Source organism: Pyxicephalus adspersus, chromosome 9 (assembly GCF_032062135.1).
Source record: "Pyxicephalus adspersus chromosome 9, UCB_Pads_2.0, whole genome shotgun sequence".
NCBI lineage: Eukaryota > Metazoa > Chordata > Amphibia > Anura > Pyxicephalidae > Pyxicephalus > Pyxicephalus adspersus.
In genome coordinates, this window is record NC_092866.1 from 24,602,277 (window position 1) to 24,629,992 (window position 27,716).

The 27,716-nt window shown below is 37.0% G+C and overlaps 2 protein-coding genes across 3 annotated transcripts in view; one reads left to right on the forward strand and one right to left on the reverse strand.

Annotated features, from left to right (window-relative positions):
- RPGRIP1L (RPGRIP1 like) overlaps positions 1-20,000 on the reverse strand; it is an 81,731-nt gene extending 61,731 nt beyond the window's left edge. The window contains exons 1-6 of the mRNA XM_072422752.1: positions 19,894-20,000; positions 16,300-16,382; positions 15,569-15,713; positions 12,758-13,056; positions 11,574-11,679; positions 7,339-7,482 (exon numbers count right to left, since the gene is read on the reverse strand). Of these exons, the coding sequence (XP_072278853.1) occupies positions 7,339-7,482; positions 11,574-11,679; positions 12,758-13,056; positions 15,569-15,713; positions 16,300-16,375 (770 nt within the window). The 5' untranslated portion in view covers positions 16,376-16,382; positions 19,894-20,000. The remainder of the gene's footprint in view (positions 1-7,338; positions 7,483-11,573; positions 11,680-12,757; positions 13,057-15,568; positions 15,714-16,299; positions 16,383-19,893) is intronic.
- Positions 20,001-20,159: 159 nt separating this feature from the next.
- FTO (FTO alpha-ketoglutarate dependent dioxygenase) overlaps positions 20,160-27,716 on the forward strand; it is a 64,651-nt gene continuing 57,094 nt past the window's right edge. For both annotated transcript variants that reach the window (XM_072422946.1, XM_072422947.1), the window contains exon 1: positions 20,160-20,237. In XM_072422946.1, coding sequence (XP_072279047.1) covers positions 20,196-20,237 — 42 coding nt within the window. In that variant the 5' untranslated portion in view covers positions 20,160-20,195. The remainder of the gene's footprint in view (positions 20,238-27,716) is intronic.

The window sequence follows — 27,716 nt, forward strand, 5'->3', positions numbered from 1 at the left end:
GGTGTTCTTCTTCTTGCTGGAGAGTACAGATCCTGTAACAAGGCCACTCAGTCTCTGGGACGCGTCATCAGGCAGAACAATTTTCCGGTCAACAAAGTCACTTCCAACTTTTCGAATGATATCAAGAGTCCTCAGATTTGACAACAGAGATACTAGAGCAAAACCTGACAAGCTTGCTCCCATCAGGGATCTCTGGGAGAGATGGATGCAGCTCCTTCCACTGATGTTTCACCCTAGGCCTCAGATGACAGTCGATGAATGTTTTGTCCCTTCCCATGGAAAATGCCCCTTCCGGCAATACATCTGGGCAGCCTGTGATAAACAAACTATGCGTGGAATCTACAGATTTATACAGGCGAACCTGCAAGTGGCATCCCAGAGAAAATCCAAGGAAATTATGTACTCCTCCATATGAGTACTGGACTGCGGGGTCACAATATAACGTGTGACAACTGTTTTACCAGCTATGACCTTGGACAAGAACTTCTCAGGAATAAACTTACTATAGTAGGCACAATGAGAAAAAATAAACCTGAGCTGCCAGCCGAAATTTTGCAGGTGAAGGGCAGGACTCCACTTTCTTCAAAATTTGCATTTACTGACACCACCACTGTTGTTTCATATTGTCCAAAAAGAAACTGGAGTGTGATACTTATGTCCACTTTTCACAAAGATGCAGCTGTGTCATCAAGAACTGACAAAAAGCCCATACAAAGGAGTGGACAACCTGGACAAGCTGACTGCCACCTACATTTGTCAGCGAATGACCAGGAGATGGCCAGTGGTTGCGTTTTATAACATTTTAGATGTGTATGCGTACAATGCTATGTTATGGACCCACATCCACCTGGGGTGGAATTCAACTAAAAATAATAGGCGGTGAATGATTCTTGAGTAGCTATTAAATTCCCTTGTCAAGGTGCACATTGAACAGAGGAAACGGGTTCCCCCAAACCCAGTCGCTGCAGCCTTTGTCAGACAGCTGCAGAGCTCACCAAGCACTCTGTCCATGCCATCAACAACACAAAGAGCATCAGTGCCAGCATCCTCAGTCAACCCTGCCTCAGAATCAAGCAGCACAGCCACAACTCCATTGAATCCACCTGATTCTAAATGAAAGAGGTGTCAGGTCTGCCCTAGCAATAAGGACAGGAAGACAAACACATTGTGCTTACACTGCAAAAAATATTTATGCAAAGAACACACTAAAAGTTTCACTTTTTGCCACACATGAATCTAAACACACACAGACATGCATGGTATTGCACAAAGAACTTCTTTTGGTTTGATTTGCCTGATTGGTTGTTGTTTGTTTAATCGTGCAAACATACATTTTGTATTATTACGTGTTCTGCTTTTCTATTTTTGACAGAATTTTTTTTTTTTTGTGTTTTGTTCAAGTAAATATATATGGGTCAAAACTGACCTGTAACACCATAGATGTTACTATAGTTAATAATATTAAATTAAAAAGAAATAAAAAAAACAAATATTTAAGAGATGTGTGTTTACACCCCTCAGTAATAGTCTGGTAACATACAACCTTTTATTTACTTTATAATTCTTTTGAGGTTCATTTTACCTTTTGTTTTAAATTAAAAACAAGAGGTATGCTATCAAAGAAAGACCAAGGGAGTCACACCAAAAATATTAAAACCAATCTTTTTATGGATAAGGAAGCCTAACAAGGTAACCAAGAGGAAAGAAACAAACTGGATGAAAAATATTTGTTTTGAAGGTATTTTATGCCCGATTTAAGACACGAGTAAAAACCGACCACTTAACATCGTGGATAGTAACAGTAAGCTAAGTATATAGGAAGGATAAATATGTTAAACAGTAAAGGTCCCAACACTGAACCCTGTGGTACACCCTAATAACCTTAGACCATTCAGAGTATAAATTATTAATCACTACTGTCTGGATGTGGTCTTTAAGCCAGTTCTCTATCCATTTAAAGATTGGCTTTTCTAAACCTATTGACCCTACAGTGCTCAACCCAGAAATTTTTTTAAGCCGGGTGGGAAGAAATTATAGGTGGGTGGCAGCCCCTGTATTGTGACCAAACTCTTTAGTAACCACCCAAAAACAGCCGGGTGGGTGCTGAAAAGTGCTGGGTGGTGCGCCCAGCTAAGAGGGCCTGGGGAGAACCCTGCCCTAACTTGGATTATAACAAATTGTGGGGTACTGTGTCAAATGGTTTAGCTACTTGTTTACTGACTACCTCATAAAAAGAAAGAAAATTTGTTTGACAACTTCGGTCTTTCTTGAATCCATGCAGATTATCAGTTTTTATATTATTTTCTAGCAGAAACTCCTCTATGTGGTTCTTTGTCAAGTTAGGACCTTTCCAACTATGGACGTTAAACTTACCAGTCTGGAGTTACTTGGTAAAGACTTTGCTCCCTTTTTGAAGATAGGAAACACATTGGCCTTTTGCCAATCCATTGGTACCATGCCAGCGATTATAGAGTCTCTAAAAATTAGAAACAATGGCTTTGAAATAACTAAGCTCAGCTCTTTGAGGACACAATGATCTTTCATTTTTATATTTTGGAATGCCCTTTTCTTATTCTTTTATGGCTTTTTTTAACATTAGCTGTGAGCCACATGGGGTTTAATTTCAGCCTCTTAAACATATTACCTATTGGATTATATTTTTCAGTGTGTTTGTGTAGAACAGACTTGAAACATTCCCATTTTCTGTTTTTTGAGGACAATATTGTCTCCCAGGCAATTCACAAGGAGCTGCCCTTAATAATGGAAAATTTGCACTCTTAATATTTTTTTTATTGTTTTCATATTATGGTCACTGCTACCCAGATTCTCTTTTATATGCACTTTGGTTATAAGCTATGCAATGCTAGAAAAAACTAAGTCCAACAGAGTATCAGCAGGGGCTTCTATACACTGTACCATAAAATTATCTTGTATTAAATTTCTAAATTTCCACCCTTTTTTACTTCTCCTTCAGGAAGTAGTTTTAGCAACTAAAATAAAAAAACTGTACCTGTAGTGCATAGTACTTTTCAGTAAATGTCAGGGTAGTAAAAATCTCCAATTATTAAAACTTTGCCAGCTTTTGCAGCCTTTCTATCTGTGTTATTAGGTAATTCTCTAGTTCTTCCTTAGCACTGAGGGGCCTACATGCAAAAACAAAAAACAAAACAAAACCAAACAATGCTCTAGCAGCCGCAAGGTAAACACAGTGGGAATATGTGTCAGGTATATTTTTCTGTTGTTTTCTTCTTTCATTATATAATATTTTATACCCTTTCAACCTGCCACAAAATTATCCACTCCCTAGCCCGTACAATCTTATGTTTTTTTTTCCAAAAGGGCCTCTTTAAATGCTAAATTTCTTGAGTTTTTTTATGCTTTGCCAACATACTATACTGGTTGTAAGACAGACCTCAGAATATAATTTTACTATGTTTTAGGGTAAAAGGTTACTGTTGAGGATAGCTTCAGATTTCTTTTTTAGCAAACACCCCTCTGTTTCTTCAGAAACAAAGTGTATCCAAAGGTGTTTACTTTTCACATGCAGGTTATAAGTAATTGGTCACAATTAGTTGTACTTGTTCTATAATATTAGACCTTTTGCTACTCTTCCAAGACGTTTCTTCAGTAATTTGATGAGCAGGAACATACAGTTAAATCCATAAATATTTGGACAGAGACAACTTTCTTCTAATTTTGGTTCTGTACATTACCACAGTTAACCCCCAGGCTGGCTTCTGCAGCATTTCTTCCGGGTGATGCGTGAATCTTCGGTACGTTCGAGGGGGTGCGGCCAGGCCGGAAATTTAAAAGCAGATTGCAACGTAATCTGTCTTTAAATGCTTTTTCAGTAAAATACAGCACATAATAGACAATAAATGTACAAGAACATCTAGTAGTGCATGAATCATCATTACCCAGTGCTCTGATTTACATTTTGCCCACTATTAGCTCTGACCTTGATCTGACACTTGTTGAATGCCACTTTTGATGGCTTATTTCATCACTTCCTGAATGTATCACTTGAACACTTTGTCTTTGACCTTGAACGTTCCTGACTGCTTACTGGAGGGTTGACCACATCCATGGCATCCAAAAGGTGTATCACCAGCGCAAGCGCTATTTTTGAAGAACTGGAAGCAGCGGCAGCGATTTGGAGTCACTTGTGGAATCGAGCGATAGTGATTTACCAGGAAATTTGGCATCAGACTGCGATAGTGAATTGAGTGAAGACCTTTTTGCACAGAAATTCTGACATAACTAGACCGCTGGGGGGTTATTTTAAATTAAACAACTCAGATGCAGTTGAACTACAGACTTTCAGCTTTAATTCAGTGGGTTGAACAAAAAGATTGCATAAAAATGTGAGAATTTTTTTTACACAATCACTTAATTTCAAGGGTTTAAAAGTAATTGGACAATTGACTCAAAGGCTATTTCATGGGCTGGTGTGGGCAATTCCTTTCTAATGTCATTATCAATTAAGCAGATAAAAGGCCTAGAGTTGATTTGAGTGGGGGGTGCTTGTATGTGGAAGATTTTGAGGTCAAAACAGCTCTCCATGCAGGTGAAACAAGCCATCCCTATGCTGCAAAAACTGGAAAAACATTCTTTGGACAGATGAAACCAAAATTAACCTTTACCGGAATGATGGTAAGAAAAAAGTATGAAGAAGGCGTGGAACAGCTCATGATCCAAAACATACCACATTATCTGTAAAACATGGTGTGATGGCTTGGGCATGCATGGCTTCCAGTGGCACTGGGACACTAGTGTTTATCCATGATGTGACACAGGACAGAAACAGCCAAATTAATTCTGAGGTGTTCAGAGACATACTGTCTGCTCAAATCCAGCTAAATGCAGTCAAATTGATTTAGAGGCGTTTCATATTACAGATGGACAAAAAGATACAGCCAAAGCAACCCATGAGTTTATTAAAGCAAAGAAGTGGAATATTCTTGAACGGCCAAGTCAGTCACCTGATCTGTACCCAATTGAGCATGCATTTCACTTGTTGAAGACTAAACTTTGGACAGAAAGGCTCAAACAGCAACTGAAAGCCGCTGCAGTAAAGGCCTGGCAGAGCATTAAAAAGGAGGAAACCCAGCATCTGGTGATGTCCATGAGTTCAAAACCACAGGCTGTCATTGCCACCAAAGTATTAGAAATTAACATTTTATTTTTAGCTTTTTAATTTGTACAATTACTTTTGAGTCCCTGAAATGAAGTGATTGTGTTAAAAAAGACTTTAGTTCCTCACGTTTTTATGCAATCTTTTTGTTCAACCCACTGAATTAAAGCTCAAAGTCTACAGTTCAAATGCATCTGAGTTGTTTGATGTAAAATTAATTGTGGTAATGAACAGAACCAAAATTAAAAAAAAAGGTGCCTCTGTCTAAATATTTATGGACCTAACTGTATCTTCAGTATTGCACAACAAGTCCAGTTAAATGTGACAAACTACTACTAGATAAAACATGACCTTAAAAGCCAAGAACCTTTACAGCCCCACTGTTTGCAAGCATCTGACCACCATCTACAGTCTATGGTTACGTTTACACATGTGTCATTTGGGCAAACCCCACATCTTTATTGGGGCAGATGTTCTTGTTCTTTTGTAATCCTTTCAGTTCTCGCAAGTAAATCTGTTTTAGGCCTATTCTCAATAAGTACGTTCTGGCACAAGAAGGTAAAAAGTTTAAATGTTGGGCAAACTTAAAAAGGTAGTGTTCTATAAATGTTTTTTACTAGAGAACTATAAAATATGTTTAAAGCAAGTTTATGACTCGCACAGCATATGAATTAATGTACTCTCCTCTTAGCTATGATTTCTTTTTTTTGCAACATTTTTTTACATTTTCAAAAAAATAATTTTTTATAAGTTTTCTATTTCATTATTCATTTTGGATCAAAGACTGAAAAGATACACATGCTACTTGTAACTTGGGATTCTTTACTAATGATGCATTATGTAGAACATATGCAAGAAACTCAGTGCAATGTTCCTGTAAAGGGTGACAAAACATCACGAATAAAAAAAGAAACTTGGTCCTACATCAAAGCATTAGCAGCCTGGATAACTAACTGGCATGTTGTTGCCAATTCCCATTGGCCAATTACACAGTTAAGGCATGTGGGATACATTGATCAAAATATATATATATTTTTTTCTAACTATAAAGTCATTTTGTTCCACTTTGAACTGCTCTACAAAATGAAACTATGCTTTTTTTCATGTGCACTTGATTTCCACTTAGAATTTCCGAGTAATGCCAATAGTTTAAAATGTTTTGTATTGTAATACAAATACCTCAAACAACAAATGGGTTCATTCAATAATATCAGTTGTGTTTGCAAATTTATTTGTTTAAAACTTAATTTTAAATCGTATTATGCAAAAAGTATTAATCAAAAGATGAAATATGAAAATGTAAAAATAAGATTGCAGATGAAGAATAAACTGCCGATTGTTCCTGGCATATGAACACGAAAAAAAAACAAAAAAACAAAAACAAAAAAAACAGTGATGAAGGAAGCAGTTCAGGTAGTCCTTGGGTTACATACAAGATAGGGACTGTAGGTTTGTTCTTAAGTTGAATTTGTATGTTCTTAAGTTGAAGTCGGAACAGGTACATTATTTTAATAAATGCAATTAGGATGGATGTTTGTCTAAATATAATATTAGGTAGTGTGGTGTCAGTTACTGTATAAAAATCCTCACTGTGAGTTAATCACAAACAAAGAAAAAAAAAAAAAACTTTATAGAGCCTAGACATTTATTAACTCCAAGCTGTCCTTTTATATGCAAAAAGAAACAACTGCAGAATTTGTCTTGGTCATTAAAGAGTTACAAGAGCTTGCAGAACAGCAAAAGACTTCTGAAAGTCATGCAACTATCAAGAAAGCTTGTTCGTATCTAGGAGTGGTCTGTATGTCGGATGTCCTTAACTCAGGGACTACCTGTAAATCGATGATACCCTGAGCAACTTCAAACTCCTAATACTAGAAAATTGACAGTAAAATTGTATTGTATTTGACAGAAAATGTTAAAATATGCTATTCTCTCTTATAATGTATGAGCTGTGTTGTAAATCAGCATGATACAAACAAGTAGGTGAGAATAAAAATTTGTAAAAATAATGACCACGTATATTTGTAAACTATTACTTGAGATTTGCTTAAAACAATGATAGGTCTCCTTTGATCCCTTCTAAATACACAGCACTGCTTTATACTGTCCTTTGTACTAATATGCTAGGTATATCACCAGTTAGTCTATGCAGATAAACACTTTTCTAACAAACTGTAATGTGTAAAGATATGTAAAGAACATACCTTTGGCCCGTGGTTTGTTGCTCTCTAAGCAGTAGATGGAGTTCCTCACGCTCCTTCTCCTTTCTCTGCAGCTCATCCTTAAGAATCTCTGTAGTATGCTCCAACTCACCAATACGACTTTTCTGTAACTCTATCACATTTTCACTGTAAATAGAAGATAACATGGTCATGTAGCATAGTGAATAACATGTCTTAATAAAGTGTTGGGTTAGTCTTACACTACATTTCTTCCAGGCTTGTGTGGGTCTCCACCAACGCTCCAAACATACACAGTAAGGTTGTTTGACATTCATCTATACTTGCCCTGGTATGTGTGTTTGTATGGGTAATGAGCAAAAGAATCTAAGCTTCAAGGACAGTAGTTAAGAGTCATTGCAGAATGAACAGAGCTATATAAATCTATATATATTACTATATAAATAAACTTACTCTGACTTGTCTGTTCCTACAGTGCACAATAGACACTGCACCAAGTCCCACCTTTTTCTTTTTCTGGTTGATTGACTGTAACTGGCCCAACCCTTACACTCACCAGCCATGACTTACCTGCATTGCAAAGACCTATTGATGCCACTAGATCTAAAATAAGGCATGCAATCAAAACTGAAAGGTTTTACCTAAACTTCATTAGCATTTGATGAGAGTAAATGTAAAAGGAGGAAAGAAAAAAGTAAAAAAAAATTCAGCTTCAGAAGTGTGAAATAAAGGTTATTTTGTAATGTACCTTAGTTATGAAATATTCAGACAGTACATACGCTATATGTTTTCATTTACAAATCATCCAAGTAGCTATGTAACCATTTCTGAACAGTAACAAAGAAATAAATGAAAAATTCAGGTGAATTTCAACTGGGTATAGTATAATTATGTATCTACATAAATGACCGAATGAAGATGTTCAGTAGCAATAGGAGGGTCTCACAAAAAAACAGTAGTAGTGCAGTTTGCTCTTACATATAGTTGAAACTTCTTTAAATCATCTGTTGTGAGTAAACCTAACATCAGAGAAATACAAAAGCTTCCATCTCCTAATCTTTTCAAAAATGCTAACTGTCTGACAGTCTAACTTATAATTGTAAGCTCAGAGTCACCAGTCCATCAAACATAAAGAAGTCAGAAATTTTTATCTGCAATTTTTATGGTTTTGGTGACCCAACGTATAAAGGCATGAGGACATCAGCATTGGGCAACCACATGGATGGATAGCTCATCAATGATATCCATTTTTATAATCTCTGTAGGAGTGGTTTTATTGTTGTGTTAAACGTGTTATAGTTAGGGAGGTTAGAAATATGCCCAAAGTTTAATCTTTTGCTACTTATATGAAAATAAAAACAAACCAAAGATAATACTAGGGGAAAATGTAGGATGTACGGTAAATATTGGCGTTTCTAGAAAATCGGAAAGAAACTGCAAACATTTACCTGTATTATGTGAGCATAATGTACTGTAACCTTAGTCTATTAAGGATCTTTTTGGCTTCAAAGTCCCAGAGAAAAACACTGTCTGACAGGTGTAAGACTGTGGAGAGAATACCAGCCGAGTAGATGGGTGTGCCCTGTGGTCTAAGGAGTAATCATGCTTCTTATCAAGCCTCAGCAAATTCATAGAGGTAGGGACCTGAACTTGGGAACCTGAAGAATGGCCAAGTAACTCTTTCTTGGGTGGATGCTTCCCCCTTACCCACAGGAGTGTGCCACCACCCTGAAACCCATGGTCCCACTCTGATGAGGGGTGGTAAACTCCATTTGAGATCTGCTTGCATCAATACCATGCTCTCTTGCTCTGTGTTGGTGTCTTGCACCCGTAGGGGACTTGTACCTACAAATATCTTCTGCTCTATTTGCAAATTTGCAATTCATTTTATGGTTTCTCTCTGTTCCCTGCACATAGTTACATAGTTAGGATGAAAAAAAAGACATACATCCATCAAGTTCAACCACTACGGAAATAAACACATCCCAGATAAAAAAAAAAAAAACCCATGGACATAGGGAACAAACCCCTGGTGCAATTTGCTCCAACAGGGCAAAAAAAATCCTTCCTGATTTTCTAAAGCAATGGGATGTTCTCTGGATCAACAGTCTGTCATTTTTACTTTAAAGGTTTATTACCCAGTTATATTCTGTGCTTCTAGAAAAGTATCCATTTTTTTCAAGCAATCTATAGTAGTTGCTAAACTACTTCCTGAGGGAGCCTATTAAACATTTTCACAGACCTTACAGTGGAGAATCCCTTCCTTATCTGGAGCTTAAACTTTTTTCCTCCAGATGCAAATCATTGTAACATATTTTTTTTTGGCCTGGTAGTAAGATAACCCATGGAAGCAGTGGGAGCTCAGGGAGAATGTGTGCTTACATTAATACTTAATGTGCAGGTCACACCTCCCAAATAATACATTTTACATTTATAGTACAAACCTCAAACTCTCTTGGCCAACTTACAGTGATGGACCTATCCTCCTATTAAACCTATCCACATAAAAAGTGGCAAAAATGCTTATACAAGCTACTTGACCAAAATACTTGACTCCTTGATAAATCTGTTTAGGGACCTAAATAAATTCTAGTGTTTTTTTAGCCTACAAAGTAATAGTGACAAGTGTCTAACTTTGAATATAAACTTACTTTTAAAAGCTGTAGCTACAAAATTAATTTCCCTTTAATGGTTATCCATGCTCCTACATAGCTTAGGGGTATTTCTTAAATCTTCCCATGACACGTTGTATTTCACTAATTATTCTATGCCTATTTCACACATTTACCCAATCCTGGAAGAAATATAAAATATGTTGGTTAGGATCCCTTCTTACCAAACTACTGCCCTCCTTTGTTATGGATCCCCCCCATTCATTATTGCTCATAAACATATTTTAAACCTATAATTTTCCACCTATTGCAAGTGTGGGACAATGTTAGATAAACTAATGTCCCCCTATACTCCCCCCCCCCCACACACACACTTTGTTTCTTAACTCCAATGTTTCCTTGGGTCATACAATGCAACCCTATCTCACTGGTAGGTGTTGCAAGACCTCCACAAAATATAGATTCAGATGACATGCAGATGCAACCTTTTAACTGGAACCTCGAATTGGCCCTTCTCCTGAAATGTGGTCTTTGCTAGTAACTTCGCCTGAAATGTGGTTACATTTCTAGGAACTGGGGCCAAACAACTGCAGCACACTGTTCCAGGTCTGGCCTGCCTACATTTTCAATTGAACATGTGGCTCAGAGGTTAGTGCTCTTGCCTTTGCAGCGCTGGATCCCAGGTTCAAATTTGGGCCAGGATTCTATCTGCATGGAGTTTGCATGTTCTCCCAGTGTTTTCGTGGGTTTCCTCACACATCCCAAAAACATGGAGTTAGGTATTTAACTTCCCCTCAAAACTTTCCTTAGACTGTAATAAAGACATATGACTGAAGTAGGGACATTAGATTGTGAGCCCCTTTGAGGGATAGCTAGTGACATGACTATGGAATTTGTACAGCACTGCGTATTATGATGGCGCTATATAAATACTATGTAAAAATAATTGAAAACTATATTCTTCCTCTAATGCTCTATTTGTACATCAAATGTTTTTTTTCTGGAACATATCTCATGCAGGTTAACTTACTATAATCCCTTTCTGTTTGTAGATGATGTAACCAACTACTGAAATTCTTTGTAGAAACTTTAGGGTATTTGGAGACATATTTTAACATCAGTCAGCTCCTAGGCTGAATTTGCAAGATTGGACACTCTTGGATAAATTAACAATGTTTGAAATTATGCCATTTGTAGATTATTTTTCTTACAAAGTAACAGATTACAAAAGAGCAGCCCCTTTTTTAATTTAGCCAGGTTCATAGGCAGTTCTTTTGATTGTGGCATTATGCCCCCACAGAAAAAGTAGTAGTAAAACAACCTTGTTGTACCATCAGTCTCCTTAAAGAGTTTATTAATCTTAGCACCCAATCTCAAAACACAAAAAAACAAATTTTATAGATTTAAAGTCGTGGTAAATGTAGCGGTGTACTTACATTTTCTACAAGACAAATTTTCATTATGGATCAAGGGGGAGAATACACTGTCATTTTATTATGTGTTATTTTTATACCACCTTTATCCTTAAGTACCGTTTGAAAAATGATTCAATGGTTGGTTTTAACAAAAATTAATTACTACTGTATGTTTTACATCGATAGTTGTGGACAAATTCACTCTGATTAGAAATGTTAAAAAAGTACATACAGGTTTCTTATTTCTGCTCGAGCTTCTTCAAGCAAACTGTGACCATATCGTGGAAGGGCTGCTTGAGTAGATCTGGAAGTGACTTCTGGATTCTGAATTTGCATTCCTGCAATTGAGCGAAACACAATTTAAAAGATAAAAGGACAACCATATCCATATCTAAATGTTTCACTATGTTTTGCAGACATAATTACATCTTGTGATCCTTGCATCCTCAATATTTCCAGATATGTGCTACTAAGACATCTCTCTATCTGGAACCCTCATTACAAGTCTATGAACCAACCTGGCTCTCTCCTCATTACTTTGGCTGAAACTCACAGCTTTGTATTGCTTGTGCAGGTTGCCTTATTAAAACCTAGTACCCTGTGAGCTCTATTATACTACTGCTCTGGTGCTCAAATCACTGTGACTATATATGTTCTTTATATTTCTGTTATTGGGAAGGATTTACATGTTCCCCCTACCCTCTCACAGGTGCGAAGGTCCAATCACTGACATTAGGGTCTAGGGACTGGTCTAAACATATGCAAGAGATAACATGCCTGAAAAGGACTACCAATGATCCCTGCAATACTGGTAATGTGGGCTAAGTAAAAACACAGTCAGACACAGAATAGTCTGAATTTGACTGGTGCCTGATATATGTATATACAATGAATGTTTTCTGAATTCACTAGCAGGTATATTTGGAGTCCACTAGATCAATGGCAAAAAGAATTAAGTAGACTGCTGCACTATTGCAATGTTTAGATGAAAACTTTTAACTGAAATGTGCAGATGAACAACCTGTACTTATTTCAAGGTCTGAGTTTTGGATGGAATCTTTATATAAATAATGTCTAAATCAGACTTTGTAAACACAGGCTTCAGTGTGTGAAATAACAGTGTGTACAGCAAGCTTTTATGGGTTTTGTGCAAAGCTTTCAGCAAGCTTTAAACAGCTTTCCTAAAAACCTTAAAGCAACCCTCATTTACAGTATGGGGGATGTTAATCACAGATCTTAATGTGAGTGTTACAAGTCACTTTAAACAAGTTACCAGTTGTGCTAAAGCTTACTAAAGTTTATTGAGGTTTTAGTGAAAGGCTAATATAAACAAGACCCTAAAGGTATCAAAGCCCATTACAATAATGTGGCAGTTAGTGCAGCTTTTTTGAATAGAAAATGGATATCAGCACAAACCTCTGCGCATGGCCCCTTGCATTATTACATCTTCAGTGACTTTTCGAAGGCCAGAATTAATACGAGACTGTATATAATTGTATGGGGCGTGTCGGTGTCCCTGAGTTTGCAGTTGCTGCTTAGCAGCTATCAAACGATTATGTAAAGACTCTTTTTGCTTCTCCAACTCTCGCACATTCTCCTGCAGCTGTTCAATCATCTCTTCAAGCTCCACATCTTTCCCAGATCTTCTTGAAACTCCAGTTCCTTGCTCTGCTTTCTTTTTGTCCTGAACCAGTCGTATTAACTTGGTGGCCATCCTAGAACAAGAATTTTAGCAAATTATATTTTATAATTCCTAAATACATTTTCTAGGTATAAATTACTAGAAACAAAAAAGTTAAAGTTATTTCTTTACAAAGTGCAGACTACGCTGTCCAAGCTGTTTGTTAGTATACTATGTGCAGCAGTATTATTTTATTACTGTAAATACTATATATATATATATATATATATATATATATATATATATATATATATATATATAAACCTGTATTACCATCAATAAAGATGGCCAGAGATCAAAACATAAAAATGCCTTTACTTTTACATTACCCTATACCTGATTAGTAACGTACTCAATAACACAAAATTTCTATTACTCAGGTTTCTGCAATTTATAAAAAAAAATGTTTTTTTGTGCTGTAAACCAAATAATTTTTAACTGCAGTGTATACTACCGTAATTTTAGACAAAAAATATAAAAACCCTAACATTTAACTATCAACAGCAAAAAAAATTGCTGTTAACCCTGCTAGAAATCCAGTGCTGACCTGTGTTCTTTACACTTTGCAAGTTAGCAAAGTATTAGGTAAAGCATTACCATTCAAGCCTCCTTTTGCTTTGCGAATCACACAACTCCCTCAATAGTTAGGGAGGCAAGGTTTTGTAATTGTTGGATGGCTACAACAGTCTACCATAGACAGCACAGAGACTGAACATTGTCACTTTAAAAAAGAAAAATTTTACTTGAACAGCAGGTTGAAAAAAAAGGCAGCACATTATATATATACATATATATATATATATATATATATATATATATATATATATATATATATATAGTGTGGCTGGATTCAATTTTTAATAATGAATAACTTATAATATTATAATATTTTGAAACATTTTATTAGGAGCAGCTTGTAGTGTAAAGTTTTAAATCTGTTTAGTGACTATATTGATACAAAGCAGGATAATGCAAATGAAGACTCCACAGCAAAGTTTCTGACATTTCCAAATCTGCAGAACTTCTGACAGCACCATGCTTTATTTGCTTAACAATAGCTGGTTGAGTATAGGTAAGCATCGAACATTTTGTGGCCATATTTGAAAAATACTGCAGCTGGCATTTGTAACTAGGACCACTCCTTTTCTCCAATTAACACAAAGATGAAAAGGAATGTCGGTATCCATCTTCAGCCCGATGCAGAGGCAGCGCCAGGCACCGCCATCTTGCCCTCTTATTTTCCGTGTTCTTCCTACGTCACCAGATCTCGCAAAGTGCAGGTGCGAGATTGGGTGATGTAGATCGGGGGAACAAATTGCCGATCTCACTGCACATGCGTGGGATCAGCAATTTTTTCCCTATTGAAAAAGCAGCCAAGAGCCTTCTTACGTTATGTAGATATCCTGGGGCCTAGGCAATCGAGAATTAAGAGGCTGGTGCTGCACCGTGCAAAAAAAAAAAAAAAAAAAGGGTGTAGCACTTTAAAAAAAAAAACACTAACAAACAAAATTTTTACTATAAATAAAAGAGTTTTCTACTCTTTTATGTAAAGTAAAAATTTTGAGATTAGGTACGCTTTAAGGTTCAAGATCCAGGATCAGGCCATCTTGTTTGGCAGGGCCAAAATGCCACATTCGTTGAATTACGTGATAACAGTAATTCGGAAAATATGAATTGTGAGATTTGATTTATTCTACAGGAATCGACATGTGACTTCACATAGCTATAGCTATTCAATGCTACAACAGATTACAGACTTTTTTTGTAATTCTCTATTGCACTTCTTGTTAGGATGACACATTAGTAAATACTGTAAATAAAACTAGATTAAGGGTTCCTGAGATGGTAGCAGAAAAAGTTATATACAGTTAAAATACATATATTTATATGTATCTGTCAAACTAGCCAGACAGGAGATGCATTTCCTTCCGGGTTTAGTAATACTATATATGGGAGAGGAGGGGGACTGAGAAGTCACAAGACTGTCCCTAAAAGCCTACTATAAAGTATTTATTATTTTGTTTTCTTTTTTATGGTGGGCTTCATGTTTATTCATGGCACCTAGTGTCTTTGGTTTTTGAAATAGCCTATATATCTGTCTTAACTAATTATTGAGTGCTTTGCCTGTTTCAACTAGACTTCAATTTAGAGGTCTCCCGACGTCTGAAAAAGTCATTAAGTGAAAATTCATTGGTTGTTAGCTTGGGTAAAAACTCTGGCTAAAACTCTGTAGTGATATGTGTAAAACAATTGTTTATATGGACCACCAGCATCAAATGCAGAGAAGTTAGTACTACAAATGCAATAAAAATTCTAACCTGTACCTGTGTACCATCCCTCACCTGGTAAACTTATATAAGACTGGGGTGTGGGATGGGATTGTTTTGGCATATTTTGCATAGTGTTACCCTGTGTGTTGACACAAATGAGACAGTACAAAAAATGATATTGAGCTAAATTACCGCTTGACGTTAATTGGCCATTTTGCCCTTTCAACATATTTGAGATATTTTGTTGTATAAATATAGAATTAAAATACTGCTAACCTTTTAATTTTATCCTCTTGCTTGCGTGCTTGCTGTTTGAGTAGGAAGTTCTCATCATGCATGTTTAGATATCTGTCTTCTAGTTCTTGCCGGGTTATACGAGATACTGCTTGCCTTTCTTTAAGTTTCTGTGAAGAAACAGAATCTGCAAAAAAAAAAAAAGGCCATTATCCCACCTTGAAAGCAATACAAGACCACAAATAATCTGAAACTCTATGCTTCTGTCATAGAAAAGCACATGTGTTGGAAAACATATCAAGGTAGAAATATGGAATCTTTTATCGATAACTTGTTTTTGAAGTTGCAAACTCGTCATTCTTTATTTTAAAACAAACTGGCAGCTTGTGAAGAGATAGGATATCTGATATAACCTACTGGTTACAGGTCAGTGGCCTTAAAAGTTAGTTACCATTGACAGTCTTTATAATTTAAACCAAAAAGAATCATTTTAGTTTCTGCTTTTTGCATTATTACTACAAAAGTGGATTGATGAAGTCTCACAAGTTATATTTTTTAAAGATTTAGGATATTTACTTTATTTCTGTAAACCTTAATAATGAACTACTGTAATTTTATTTGAAAATATGTAAAATTATTTCAGCCTCATGTTCTTTTCACATAAAAACAGTAATTTTTAGAAAACATAAAGGATACTAATTTTAAGTACTGTACTGCTTTTTAAAAATACAATTTCAAATAAAAGAAAATAAGCAAGCAAAAAAACAACAAACCTTGAATTCCTGAAGGGCTTATTTCTGCGTCTCTCACCGGAAGATCTGTTGCGGTCTCATCATATGGAGTGGCCATTTTAAAACTAACAAATAAAAAAAAAATGTAGATCAGTAATTTAGCATACTACATTCAAAGCTCAAGCATAAACTGTAACAATAATAGGAAACCTGTTAAAGAGTTCAAAAATATGAAGGCTGACATTCTTCTGAGAATTTTTGACATCTTGTTCATGTTGTGGCCTAATTATCCCATGAATTACCAAGCTAGAATGGGAACATTAGTAAAGTTAAAGCAAACTATAAAGCTACTTCCAGATCAGTAAACCTGGAAATACTGCAGCCAGAATGTATGTATGACAGAAAGAAACCAAAAAGAGCTCTGCAATGGCAACCTACATTTTTAATCTGACAGCTTTAACTTACCAGACTTGGTTGATGTTTACAACTAATCAAGTCCACTTTGGCAAAAGCTGCTCATTGCTCAAGGAATCTCTAGCAACTTCTGGAGAAACACTGCTATACAAAAACCTGATATAATATATATATATTTATATATATATATATATATATATATATATTTACAAATAAGTCACTAACCAAAATACTGCCCAGAAATATTTTCATAAAGAACATAAAATAAAAATCCTCCCAACTCTAGTTTTACTTTATGTAGCCACATCTCAAAGTGTGGAGAGGTAGGGACATTAGATTGTGAGCCCCTTTGAGGGACAGCTAGTGATAAGACTATGGACTTTGTGCAGCGCTGCGTAATATGATGGCGCTATATAAATACTCTGTAAAAATAATATTAATACCCTGCCAGGCATCCATAGTGGCTTCTCAGCTTACGGCCAGGCTGAACCATTTCTTTTGCAACCCTCCTAAGTCAGCGATAGTCAAGAGAGCATAAACCTCTTGTGTTATCTACTTCCTGGTACCTGGTGCTTATTTTAACTTTTTCTCACAACTGCCTCCTGTCTGAGGCTACGTACACATGTAGGGTTTTGCAGCTGGTTACAATCTTTCATGATCGTTTTTTTAGAGACAGATGAATGAAGGAACACTGTACACACAGTGCCTCTTCTATGGAGAGGGGAGGACGAGCTAACAACACATCTCCCTACTTCATTGGCATGCATAGTGGTCATTCCCGATCACCATACATTGTTGTCGCAGACTGACGAATGACATCAGCTGACCGCTGTACTCATGTCAAGACCCTCACCCGAGATGAGAATGCAGGTAATAATTACCTGACGTGTAGGCAGCCTTAGCCTGGAAGAGCATAGCAATGTAAAAGGTAGGTAGGGCCTGCAGGATCTTCACAAATCTGTCAGAGGTGGTGCCCCCTCTCCTTGAATTATCACCTTCCCCTCCCCTTAGAAAGAGAAGCCACAAAAAAACACAAAAGAAACATTATAAGCAACATCTATCTGCCAGAAGGTTCCTCTGCTTGTGCATTTTACTTTCCTACCAGGATAGTGGAAGACATCCATATAGTGTTTATGTCATTTAATCTGGATTATATAGTACTACCATAGGTAGTAGTAGTACTGTAGGTTGGCAAGTATTACTATCCCGCTTCCTAAAAGGTTGTATAAATATCCCTCCCATTACATAGAATAAATCAGAGGCAAGAAAAGGAAAGCAGGGTTTTTGTGTGGCAAATCAAAGTATATTGTGCTAAGAATAAATAGGTAAAGGTGTAACTTTCATACAATAGTACAATACAATCAAATATTTAAGTTTGTTGGTCTTTCTTATTTACGTCATGGGATATGAGATCACATAGCTAGACAAAGATATTCCCTGAGTGATTTTAGAGAGAAGGTCTCTTAACCCGAAGCGTTTCACTGACAGGCTTCTTCAGGGGACGCGCAGAGATCGTTTACATAACAGTGTATAATAATACATAATACAACAACATATTTCAGAGTTTGTTCCAGGTGTGAATATGTACAATATATAATCAGGTATAGTATAAATATGCACATCAAAAAGATTTTTTACGCAACAAACATTGTTACAAAGAATTGATGGTAATTGCATTAGGCTAAGATGTAAAGTTTCAGGTATAACGCCTTGGTTATGTATATAGTGCTATTGTCATTAGTGCAAAAAGTGTATGACACGTATATTATATATATATATATATATATATATATATATAGTCTCTCGCTATGTGGTCTCATATCCCATGAAGTAAATGGGAAAAGACCAAAAAACAATTATTTGATTGTATTTTACGTTTGTATGAAAGTTACACTTTTAAATATTTGTTCTAAGCACAATATTGCTCTGAGAGAGAGAGAGAGAGAGAAAGGTTTGCATGAATTGCAGAATAAATCTTTTGCTGTTCTGCAACTTCTTGTAACTCTTTAATGGCCAAGACAAACTGCAGTTGTTTCTTTTTGCATATCAAAGCACAGCTCGCTCCAGAAGTTGATGAATGTCTGGGCTCCATTTTTTTGCTTTGTTGTGAATAACTCACAGTGAGGACTTTATACAGTATCTGACACCACCCTGCCTAATAATATGTTGAGACAACGATCGGTCTTAATTGCATTTACTAAAATAATGTACCTGTTCCGACTTACATACCAATTCAACTTAAGAACAAATCGAAACTCTCTATTTCATATTTAACCAGGGGCCTACCTGAACCCTGCTTTTCATTTCTATGATTTATAGCAGTACTCTATTAAAGATAAACATTTCCTGCAGAGCTTTAGTAAAGAATATTTTGCATATAATGTATTCTTCCTCTGTTTTAGGAGAATGCTTGGGACAAAGAAGCAAAGTAAGAATGTGAAAGGAATGAGTGAGAAGCCTGGGACTGGAGAATAGATGCTGATCATGTGACAAATGTGGGTTAGGCCACCCCAATGTGTGTAAGGCCCATTTTTTGGGGATTTGGAACTATTCAGAGGGCCATCAAGCCCCTGGACTTATGATGTTAGCAATTAATTAAAAGCGGCCTGTGCATAGTATTGTAACGATTTTAATTATCACAATTCTCTTTTTGCTTTGCCTTTTTCAGCCTACAGTTTGACCTGGGTTACATACAAGATAGGGACTGTACCTTTGTTCCTAAGTTGAATTTGTATGTCAGTTGGAACAGGTACATTATTTTAATAAATGCAATTAGGACAGATATTTGTCTCAACATATTATTAGGCAGTGTGGTGTCAGTTACTGTATAAAATCCCCTCCCCCCAATCCAGCCTCTATCCTATAGGAGTTAGTAGGTTCGTATCTAGGAGGCTCCCGTATGTCAGATGTCCTTAACTCGGGGATTACATATATAAACACCAAGGTCTAACATGCTGAGCCTACTTTAAATAAACCACGCCCATTTTCACCTATTCAGCCCGATAAAAGGTGGTCACCCTCCCCTATAAGACGTTCCCATAGTACATACAGTGATAGGAAACAAATGACAGTGCGGACACACAGCTCAGATATAGAGGTAGAACGCTAAAAGAACACAAAAGAGTGACTGAGGATAGGATAGGAGACTCCACGAAGCCTTCTTTTTTTGTTTGCAATACGAATCTTTATTGTACATAGACATGAATTACAAACAGTACATACCTTCCTATATGTATACGATATACAATAACTTCATATAATGAATTCCTTCATTATCGCTCTCACTCCAATGTGGCCCAAGCGTCAATGAAACCCTAGCAACAGTTTCCATAACCACATCGTCATTTCCTCTCTGCCTGTAATAGTCAGGCCTTTCACATCATCGCGCATTCTGCACTGCATGACGGGATTGTAGTTTTTTTCGTGTTCATGTTCCATTGGTGGGGCATGGAAAGGGACTACATGTTCCATGATTCTGTGCGGGATGCACGAGGGAGGTATGTTTAAAGACAACATATTGGAAGATGAAGCGCAACGAAAAGGTTGACAGTGATAAAGAGGCCAAGGTATTGTAAACAGCTTGTTCGTAATCAGAACGAGATTGGCATATGATATTTATAGTTACGAAATAGTTATTTGTAAATAAATTATTCATGAAACAATATTATGTGAACGTCTTACATACTTCCTAACATTTGAAGACAAGAATGAGGGACAAAGTATGCAGGTAAATGGCACTGTCACATTGCAGACTATAAGAGGGGAATAGACAAAAACTGGATAAAGTGAAACTTACAGTAAAAAAAAAAAAATACATTCTAGGAGCTCCCCTCTGATATCAGGAATATGCATTAGGACAGGGGTGTCAAACTCAAATACACAGAGGACCAACATTAAAAATGTAGACAAAGTCGCGGGCCAGCCCCGAAATTTATTGCAAAAACTGAGGAAATGTTTCCTTCTTATTAGATATAACCCCATCTCATATGGAAACAAAGAGATTTTGCTTCACATTCAATCTGAAACAAGCTTATAATAGAGAAAGAAAAAATCGTATGCCTTTTTCTCTATTTGTAGCCTTCTATTAAATGGTAACCTTTTAAATTTCAATGGTAACCTTTTTGCACAGGCTAACAATGATAATAACAATATTCTTTTATAAAAATCCAACCATTCCAGTCCATGCCTTGGAGTAACAAGGAAAAGTACAGCTGAGGAGGAGTGCTAGAAATGCCAGACGCGGCCATTGCAGGGCTAAATCTTATGAGTGGCTCGCCGCCGGAACTCCCTCTTCATTGAAATAGCGCCGCTACTAAAATTCCCAACATTATTTGCGTCTATAAAACAGTCCAATGCGAGGCCACGCATTGGCAAAGAGCCCGCTGGTCTATAGACGTGAGTGATGCCGGGAATTGTAGTAGCGGCGCTATTTCAAAGCAGCAGCGGGCCCCCAAAGACATTTTTAGGATTCCCTTGGATTCCCTTGGAGGCTAATAAAAGGACGTTGGGGGCCAGATTTTGACACCCCTGCATTAGGAGCAGCTTAAAGCCTACTGGGATATGTGACCTACAGTATGCATCCCAGGGGGCCGCTGGTTTCCCATTCAGTCTTTACTGCCACCGCGGAAGTAGAGGAGACCTCCCAGAAAAACTGCACAGTGTCAGCTTTGGTTATCAGGGAAACCCGGCATTCCCAGGAAAGCATTCCCAGCTTTCCTTGCGCAATGAATGAACACCTGTGCAGGAGTTATGTCATCCTAGCAGAGCCAATCAAGATGGCTGAAGATCGTTCAGGTGAATCAGTTGGGTTTAATTCCTTTTTAAACCAACAAGAGTATTTTTCAGCTTTAAAAGTAACAAATTCCATTACTTAGAGGGTGGATGAAAGTTAAAACACAAAATAACCCCTTCCTAATAGTTAAAGGGGAAGTAAACCGAAAACAAAAAATGACACCTATAATCCTGCAGGTCCCTCGATGGCGCCGGTCCTTCCCATGATCCGCTCCCGTATCGCCCTGAAATTCCTCTTGGTCCAGGCACTGAGTAAACATCAGGCAGCGCCATCTTCAGTTTTCTCTTGCACTTTCTTCTTTTCTTCTTGGCATGTCCCCTGATCTCGCACCTATGCAGGGTGACGTTTACCACTGTAAAGGGGAAAAAAAAAGAGAGCTGATCTCTTTTTTGCACATGCGTGAGATCGGCATCTCTTTCCCTTAATAGAAAAAAATTCCCCATCTTCCCAGAGCCTCCCGGGATGCATGATGTAGGTATTCCAGGAGGCTCTGCACTCTTGAGATGGGAAGTACTGCAAAGGGTGTTGCACTTAAAAAAAATATTTAACATTTTTCCTTTACATATAAGGGTTCAAGTGAAAATGTTGAGTTTAGATCCGCTTTAAACAATACATTTTATAAAAATGCAGGTAAAAAATAAATATGTAAGGCCATTAAAAAGAAGGGAAACTAAGGGCCAAGGGCTTGGGTAGGAAGGAGTGACAGTCTCTCCAAGTCAGGGACAGTCCTATAGGGAGTTTTGGTCTTATATTCATTACAAAGCTGGAACATGGAACATATGTTTAGTATAGCATTGCAGGTAAAGATATACCAGTTATTCCTTTATAGTCCTGTGATAGCTCTACGGCCAAAAACACCACATCAAATCTCTAAACAACCCTAATTCTGCTGGGGCTGCTGACACGAGATCGTTGTGCACAGCAGCATTCTCAGGCCTTGTGCATGTCTCAGTTTATAGCTATTTCTTAATGTTTTTCTGTTATCTGTGGCTGCGTTAGATTTTTCCTTTTAGGACTTTTCCTTTTCCGAGGACTAACTTTTACTACACTGGAAGCGTGAGAAAAATTGTATTAGCAAAACATACATTGGCAAACTGACCTTGGTCCTGGACTCCCCCTAGTTTTTGCGTACCTAAACTCAACATTTTTACTTGAAGAAATAATGAGAAGACTGGGGTTTACTTGGCAAAAATAAATATTTAAGTATATTCATTTATGTAACATCCAAAGTGCAAATCACAATAGGGATCAATTACAAAAACAAAAAGAAGTGATATAAAAGACATTCAGTCTTAGGCATCCCTGAACCGCTATAGGTAGGGATATGCCTTGCTTACTAGACAATCAGTTGTCTGACGAAGAGTTGCAACAAGTGTACAAAGGAGGCTTCGTTTTTTCTATCCAGACGGGTTTCACCAGAAGGCTTCCTGAAAATGATCAGAGATGTTTGAATAATATGTGTAGCTTATAAAAAGGAGTTTTATTAAGATACACATATTATACAAACATCTCTGTACGTATATTTTATGGTATTAATACCCTGTATAATACCTTTGCACTGTTTCCCTGACTGATTTTTTAATCCATATGTATAATACCATCAATATCCCTGTTTATTCATTTGTTCTGTTCCCTCTGGTTTAGTGAAGGTTTTTTTGGTCCCTTTTTACGCACTACGCTATTTGTTTCAGACCTTTTGTTATTTATCGGTATTGTACGTAAACCTTATGCATTTTGTGGCATGGGGCTTTTGAAGCAAGAAGATAGGACCTGACATATTTTGTTGACATGGACAATAAAGAACTGAAAATTCTTCCACTGAACTAGTGAGAATCACAAAAGAGCCTTCCCTTCACCACAGGTATTTACATGCCTCCCTTTCCCTTCAAGTTCCAAGAACAATGGGATTATTACACATTTTGCGAAAGTAGGTGGAACAATGCATATCATTCCTTTTTACTTTTCATTCCAGATTACTGTGCTTCACACTGGTTCAAAATATTTTTTTTTGTTTCTTTAGACCTACCATAGCTTGTGTGTAAGTAAATTAGTAAATTTTAAATGTCAGACTAACAGGGACATCTTCAATCTTCCATGTACTATAGAATCTTCAAATACCTGCAATGCTTAATCCATTTTTTAAATCATTATTTTGCAGAACATGCTGTTTTTGTTTTTTGCTTTTATCATACTCCTGTTCACATCACTGCACAGAGAACTGAGTTTTACAAAAAAAAAAAAATAATACCATAGTTTTGTTTTTTTTTTCTCTTTTGAGCAACATTTTTATTTTCTGCCACCAATATCTGGTGTTGGCTGTTGCTGGAGCTCAGAGGAGGTGATATCACCTCTTCTTTTACGTGACAATGCTCAAGTCTGCATTTGGCCACTGGACTCATGCACGGAGGGGATTGCATACTCTCCCATACTTGGAAGCATGGGGTATTTTTGTATTGGTGGTCACAAAAGCATTAAGGAGATACTGGAAAGGTATTTTAAAGAGAATATGGTGTGGGATTTACTGTACTTTTGTCCTTGATAAACAACTTAAAGATGTCTCTTAAAGCAGCCGGGGCCAACCAGTGGTCCACGAGAAAATTTTGGTGGTTCAGGTGAAGGACTCCTCTGGGGAGGGTGCACAGGCCACGGACCATGTCTCCTGTATGGATCGCAGGCTTAAGGCGGTGGGTGGGTTGTGTTTCTGGACAGGCTCAGACCTGTGATGGGAGAGTTGATGTCACTCTGGGGGAAGTTTCTTCTCCTTTGAGTGACAGATGGCACCCTGCGCAGTCAAGAATCCGTGAAATTTGTTGTCTGTGACGTCCAAAAGGTTGGCGACCATTGCCTTAAAAGACTTAGGCATATTAAGTGAGGACAAATGCCCTTTACCAGTCTCTGCAACAGTAAATATCATAGGACCCTCATACCCCAGTATTTTTGAAAGCTATCGGTATTTTGCATAGTGCAGAGCTGCCAGGGAGTATCTGCTTCATTTCAGCCTAAATTCCTCATGGCATGCATCAGGGTAATGATGAGACCTTTCTATAAGAAACAATAGTGATGATCTATGCCTGTTTGCTTCTGACAATAATAGTGTTAGTTTTCTTTTAAAAAGTTAAACTCAAAGTTAATTTTAATGTACCAAAGCTTATTCCTCTAAAGGTAATATTTGCTCTATCTTCAGTGCCATGGAAAGTAGGTTAATGAAGTTTTGGGCAGGAGCAGAATGTAGGAGATAGCGTTAACACTTGGATAGTCATAGCTAAAGCTACAGGACCACTTTGGTATTTGTATGTACCTGCGAAATTTATTTTTCTGTTTTACGAGGCTCGTCCGTGAAATGAAGACCTAAAGTTTACTTGTTCATCTCGACAAGACTGGTATTAAAGTTTAAGTTAGGTTGTTTTAACCAGAAAGTTTAATGTTTTATTCAGGAAACATGTGCGTCACTTGCATGAGTATCTTATGTGGAACATGTGCAAATCACAATAATAAATCCTTTAACTAGAAAAGCAGTAAACACAGGATCAAAAAATAGTGAATCTGGCATTCAACATTCATTCACCACATGTACATTTTCTTTGTGTACATCAATGTTTGATTAACCTCCAATGAGTGCTTGGTGAATGTTTACTGCTTTTAAAATACACCCTTCGATATAAACAATTTTCATTTGTGTTCTAGCCATTTGTTTGAAGTTTTGTTTATAAGTTGAAGGGGAGAAGCTAATTAATAGTACCACATCCCTATATACATCACAGACAACAAATTTGTTTGTAGTTTTAAATATACTGACAATATCATTTCTGCTTACACCTTCTGTTTTTCTTGTACTAATAATTGTGTCATAAATAAATAGTAATAATCTTGCTGCCTAAATCGATATATAAAGTATGCCTCCTTGTCACCTTTCTCCTCATCTTTTTTTTTATGGCTCCTGCCTAGAGGCCATTTACTTTCTATTATAATGTATTATTTGTAGCTGTAAAGACATACTTCATATGTGCAGGATCTTGTAGCACAGACCTAGGTGATAGCTCCTTGATTTGCTGTCAATAACATTTGGCATTCTCGTACACAGTTTTATTATGAATTTTAGCAATCTTAAATGCAACCAAATTTTTGTCTTTAGAGTAATAAAAAAATTATACATTATACTAGCAAAACTTTTGCGTGCTAGCAAAGTAGTTCCGTGTTCTCTCGAGGAATTTTTTTCATTTGGGTGCTGGTAAGCTGTGTCTGGTGGTCAAAATGTAGACAGGGCAAGAAACAGCAAATTTAGTGCTCCTAGTTTTTTATATGCCACAGGTATCCAATAATCCCTCATATTGTGTCATTGGTCTATCTACCCCCTATACTTTGTTCCAACTTGCCAATGCCTGCCCTGTTAGTATGTCCAATTTTTCCATTTTTTTTATCTTATGCCAGAACTGTTCACTACTGTGCATTTTGATCCAACTGCCTAATGTGCCATGTTTGTTAAAAGTGTAATCCTATGTAGTAGTGTAATAGTGTAATTAATGTAGTGAAATTTAGTGTAATTAATAAAAGTGAAAGTTAGGCTTAGTTCACATTACCAGTAAATAACTAGGCCATTTACCCCTCCTGAGTGACTACTCGGCAACTGCCAGGCACCTGGGTTTAGTAAGAGGAGGTAAGTGCCCGGCTTTTTTAGGCCCAGCACTTTATCAAGTAGCTGTGGTTTCTGACATGAGAAAGGGGTGAACACAGCTAATGCAACCTTACTGCCATTGTGAATGAAGCCTGACTTCAGATGTGCCCCCCTTCGGCTATATAAGGAAGCAAAAAATTTGTAAAAAAGAACATTTTTGAGATCAGGTGACATATCTCCCTACAAAAATATAAAGTAAAAAAAAGTTTTGCTCTAACTGCGCATGTGTGAGATTGAGTACTTTTTTTTTAATTATAGAAAAGCCCCTGATTATGCATTCCCAAAGTAGGGCATGCACAGAAGAAGCTGCCCACAGCCACCTGGGGTATGTAACACAAATATCCCAGGAGGCTTTGGATTTCCCTTTCAGACTTTACCACCAAATGGGGAAACTTGTAACCCATTTATTCTCTAGTGCCCCCGCCAAGAACACCCCTGAAGGGGGTTGCCGATCCCTGCCAGCCGGGATTAGGTTGGATCGACCATTAAAAATCTAGGAGGTGTTAGGCCGGAACGGGCTACTGGCTAGGCCAGAGTTTGTCAACCTTTCATAATTATTGTGTCAGCAGGGTTTGTGGGGGCAGGAGTGGGAATCGGCTGGCAGAAGGTGCTTTTCTGGAGGTGACTTTTTCAGCACATTTTGGATGCTGAAAAAGTCAGCTTATACTGGGGTATATATGGTAAGCTGATTTTATTGTAAGAGAGACATAGCCTCTCCCTTTTACAAGATAGAATCTGACTGTTCACAATTGTTTTTAGTTTGGTTCTCCTTTATTATACAAAGTGACCTGTGCTGATAGGGTCACTTTAAGTAAAAAAAAAATCTGTATGTTTATTTGAACAAACATTTCTGCTTGTGAAGGTTAAAGAAAATATGTGTGAAAAATCCTAAAGAGTAAACCACATAAGCATGTACACTATTAGATCTCACTAAATGTTTTTCTTTCTCATAATATTGTTTTAAAGGTGACAGAGATTTGCCTTGACATGGGTCATGGCTTAATTATAGCAGTCACAACCTCGAGCTATCTTAGAGAAAAGAAATCTCATCTGTACTCTTCAAACGCACAATATTTGGTGTACAGTTTACCCTCTGGTTAAGGGTAAATGACTCATCTGGTGAACAAGGAGGAAGAGATGCCCTAGGCATATTCATTGACTGACTGCTCTGACTGCACATGCAGCTTTCAGACATATAGCATGTTACTGCTTAAAGGGGGTCTAACATTTCTCTGGCCACTAAATAAGAGTGTAGTTATCTGTGGGAGATAACAGAGGATTATGTCACAGCAGTTGTACTGTCACAAACAAATCAATTTTTTGTCTCTGGCTTTTAAAGAGACCAATTTTCTAGTATTAGTTATTTCTGTACTGTATGCATCCAATAAAACAGATAAGAGAAACATTTAAATGTAGTGAAACCAAATGTTTTTCTGCCAGTGTATATTCTTCAAAACCCAGGAATAAAAAAGTATTTAATGGTTCTGTAATTAGGGGTCAGGATCTACACACATTTTAGTACTTTTCTTACACACAAATGTAAATTTAGTAAGGTGTTGTGTAAAAAGAATCAGAAAATAA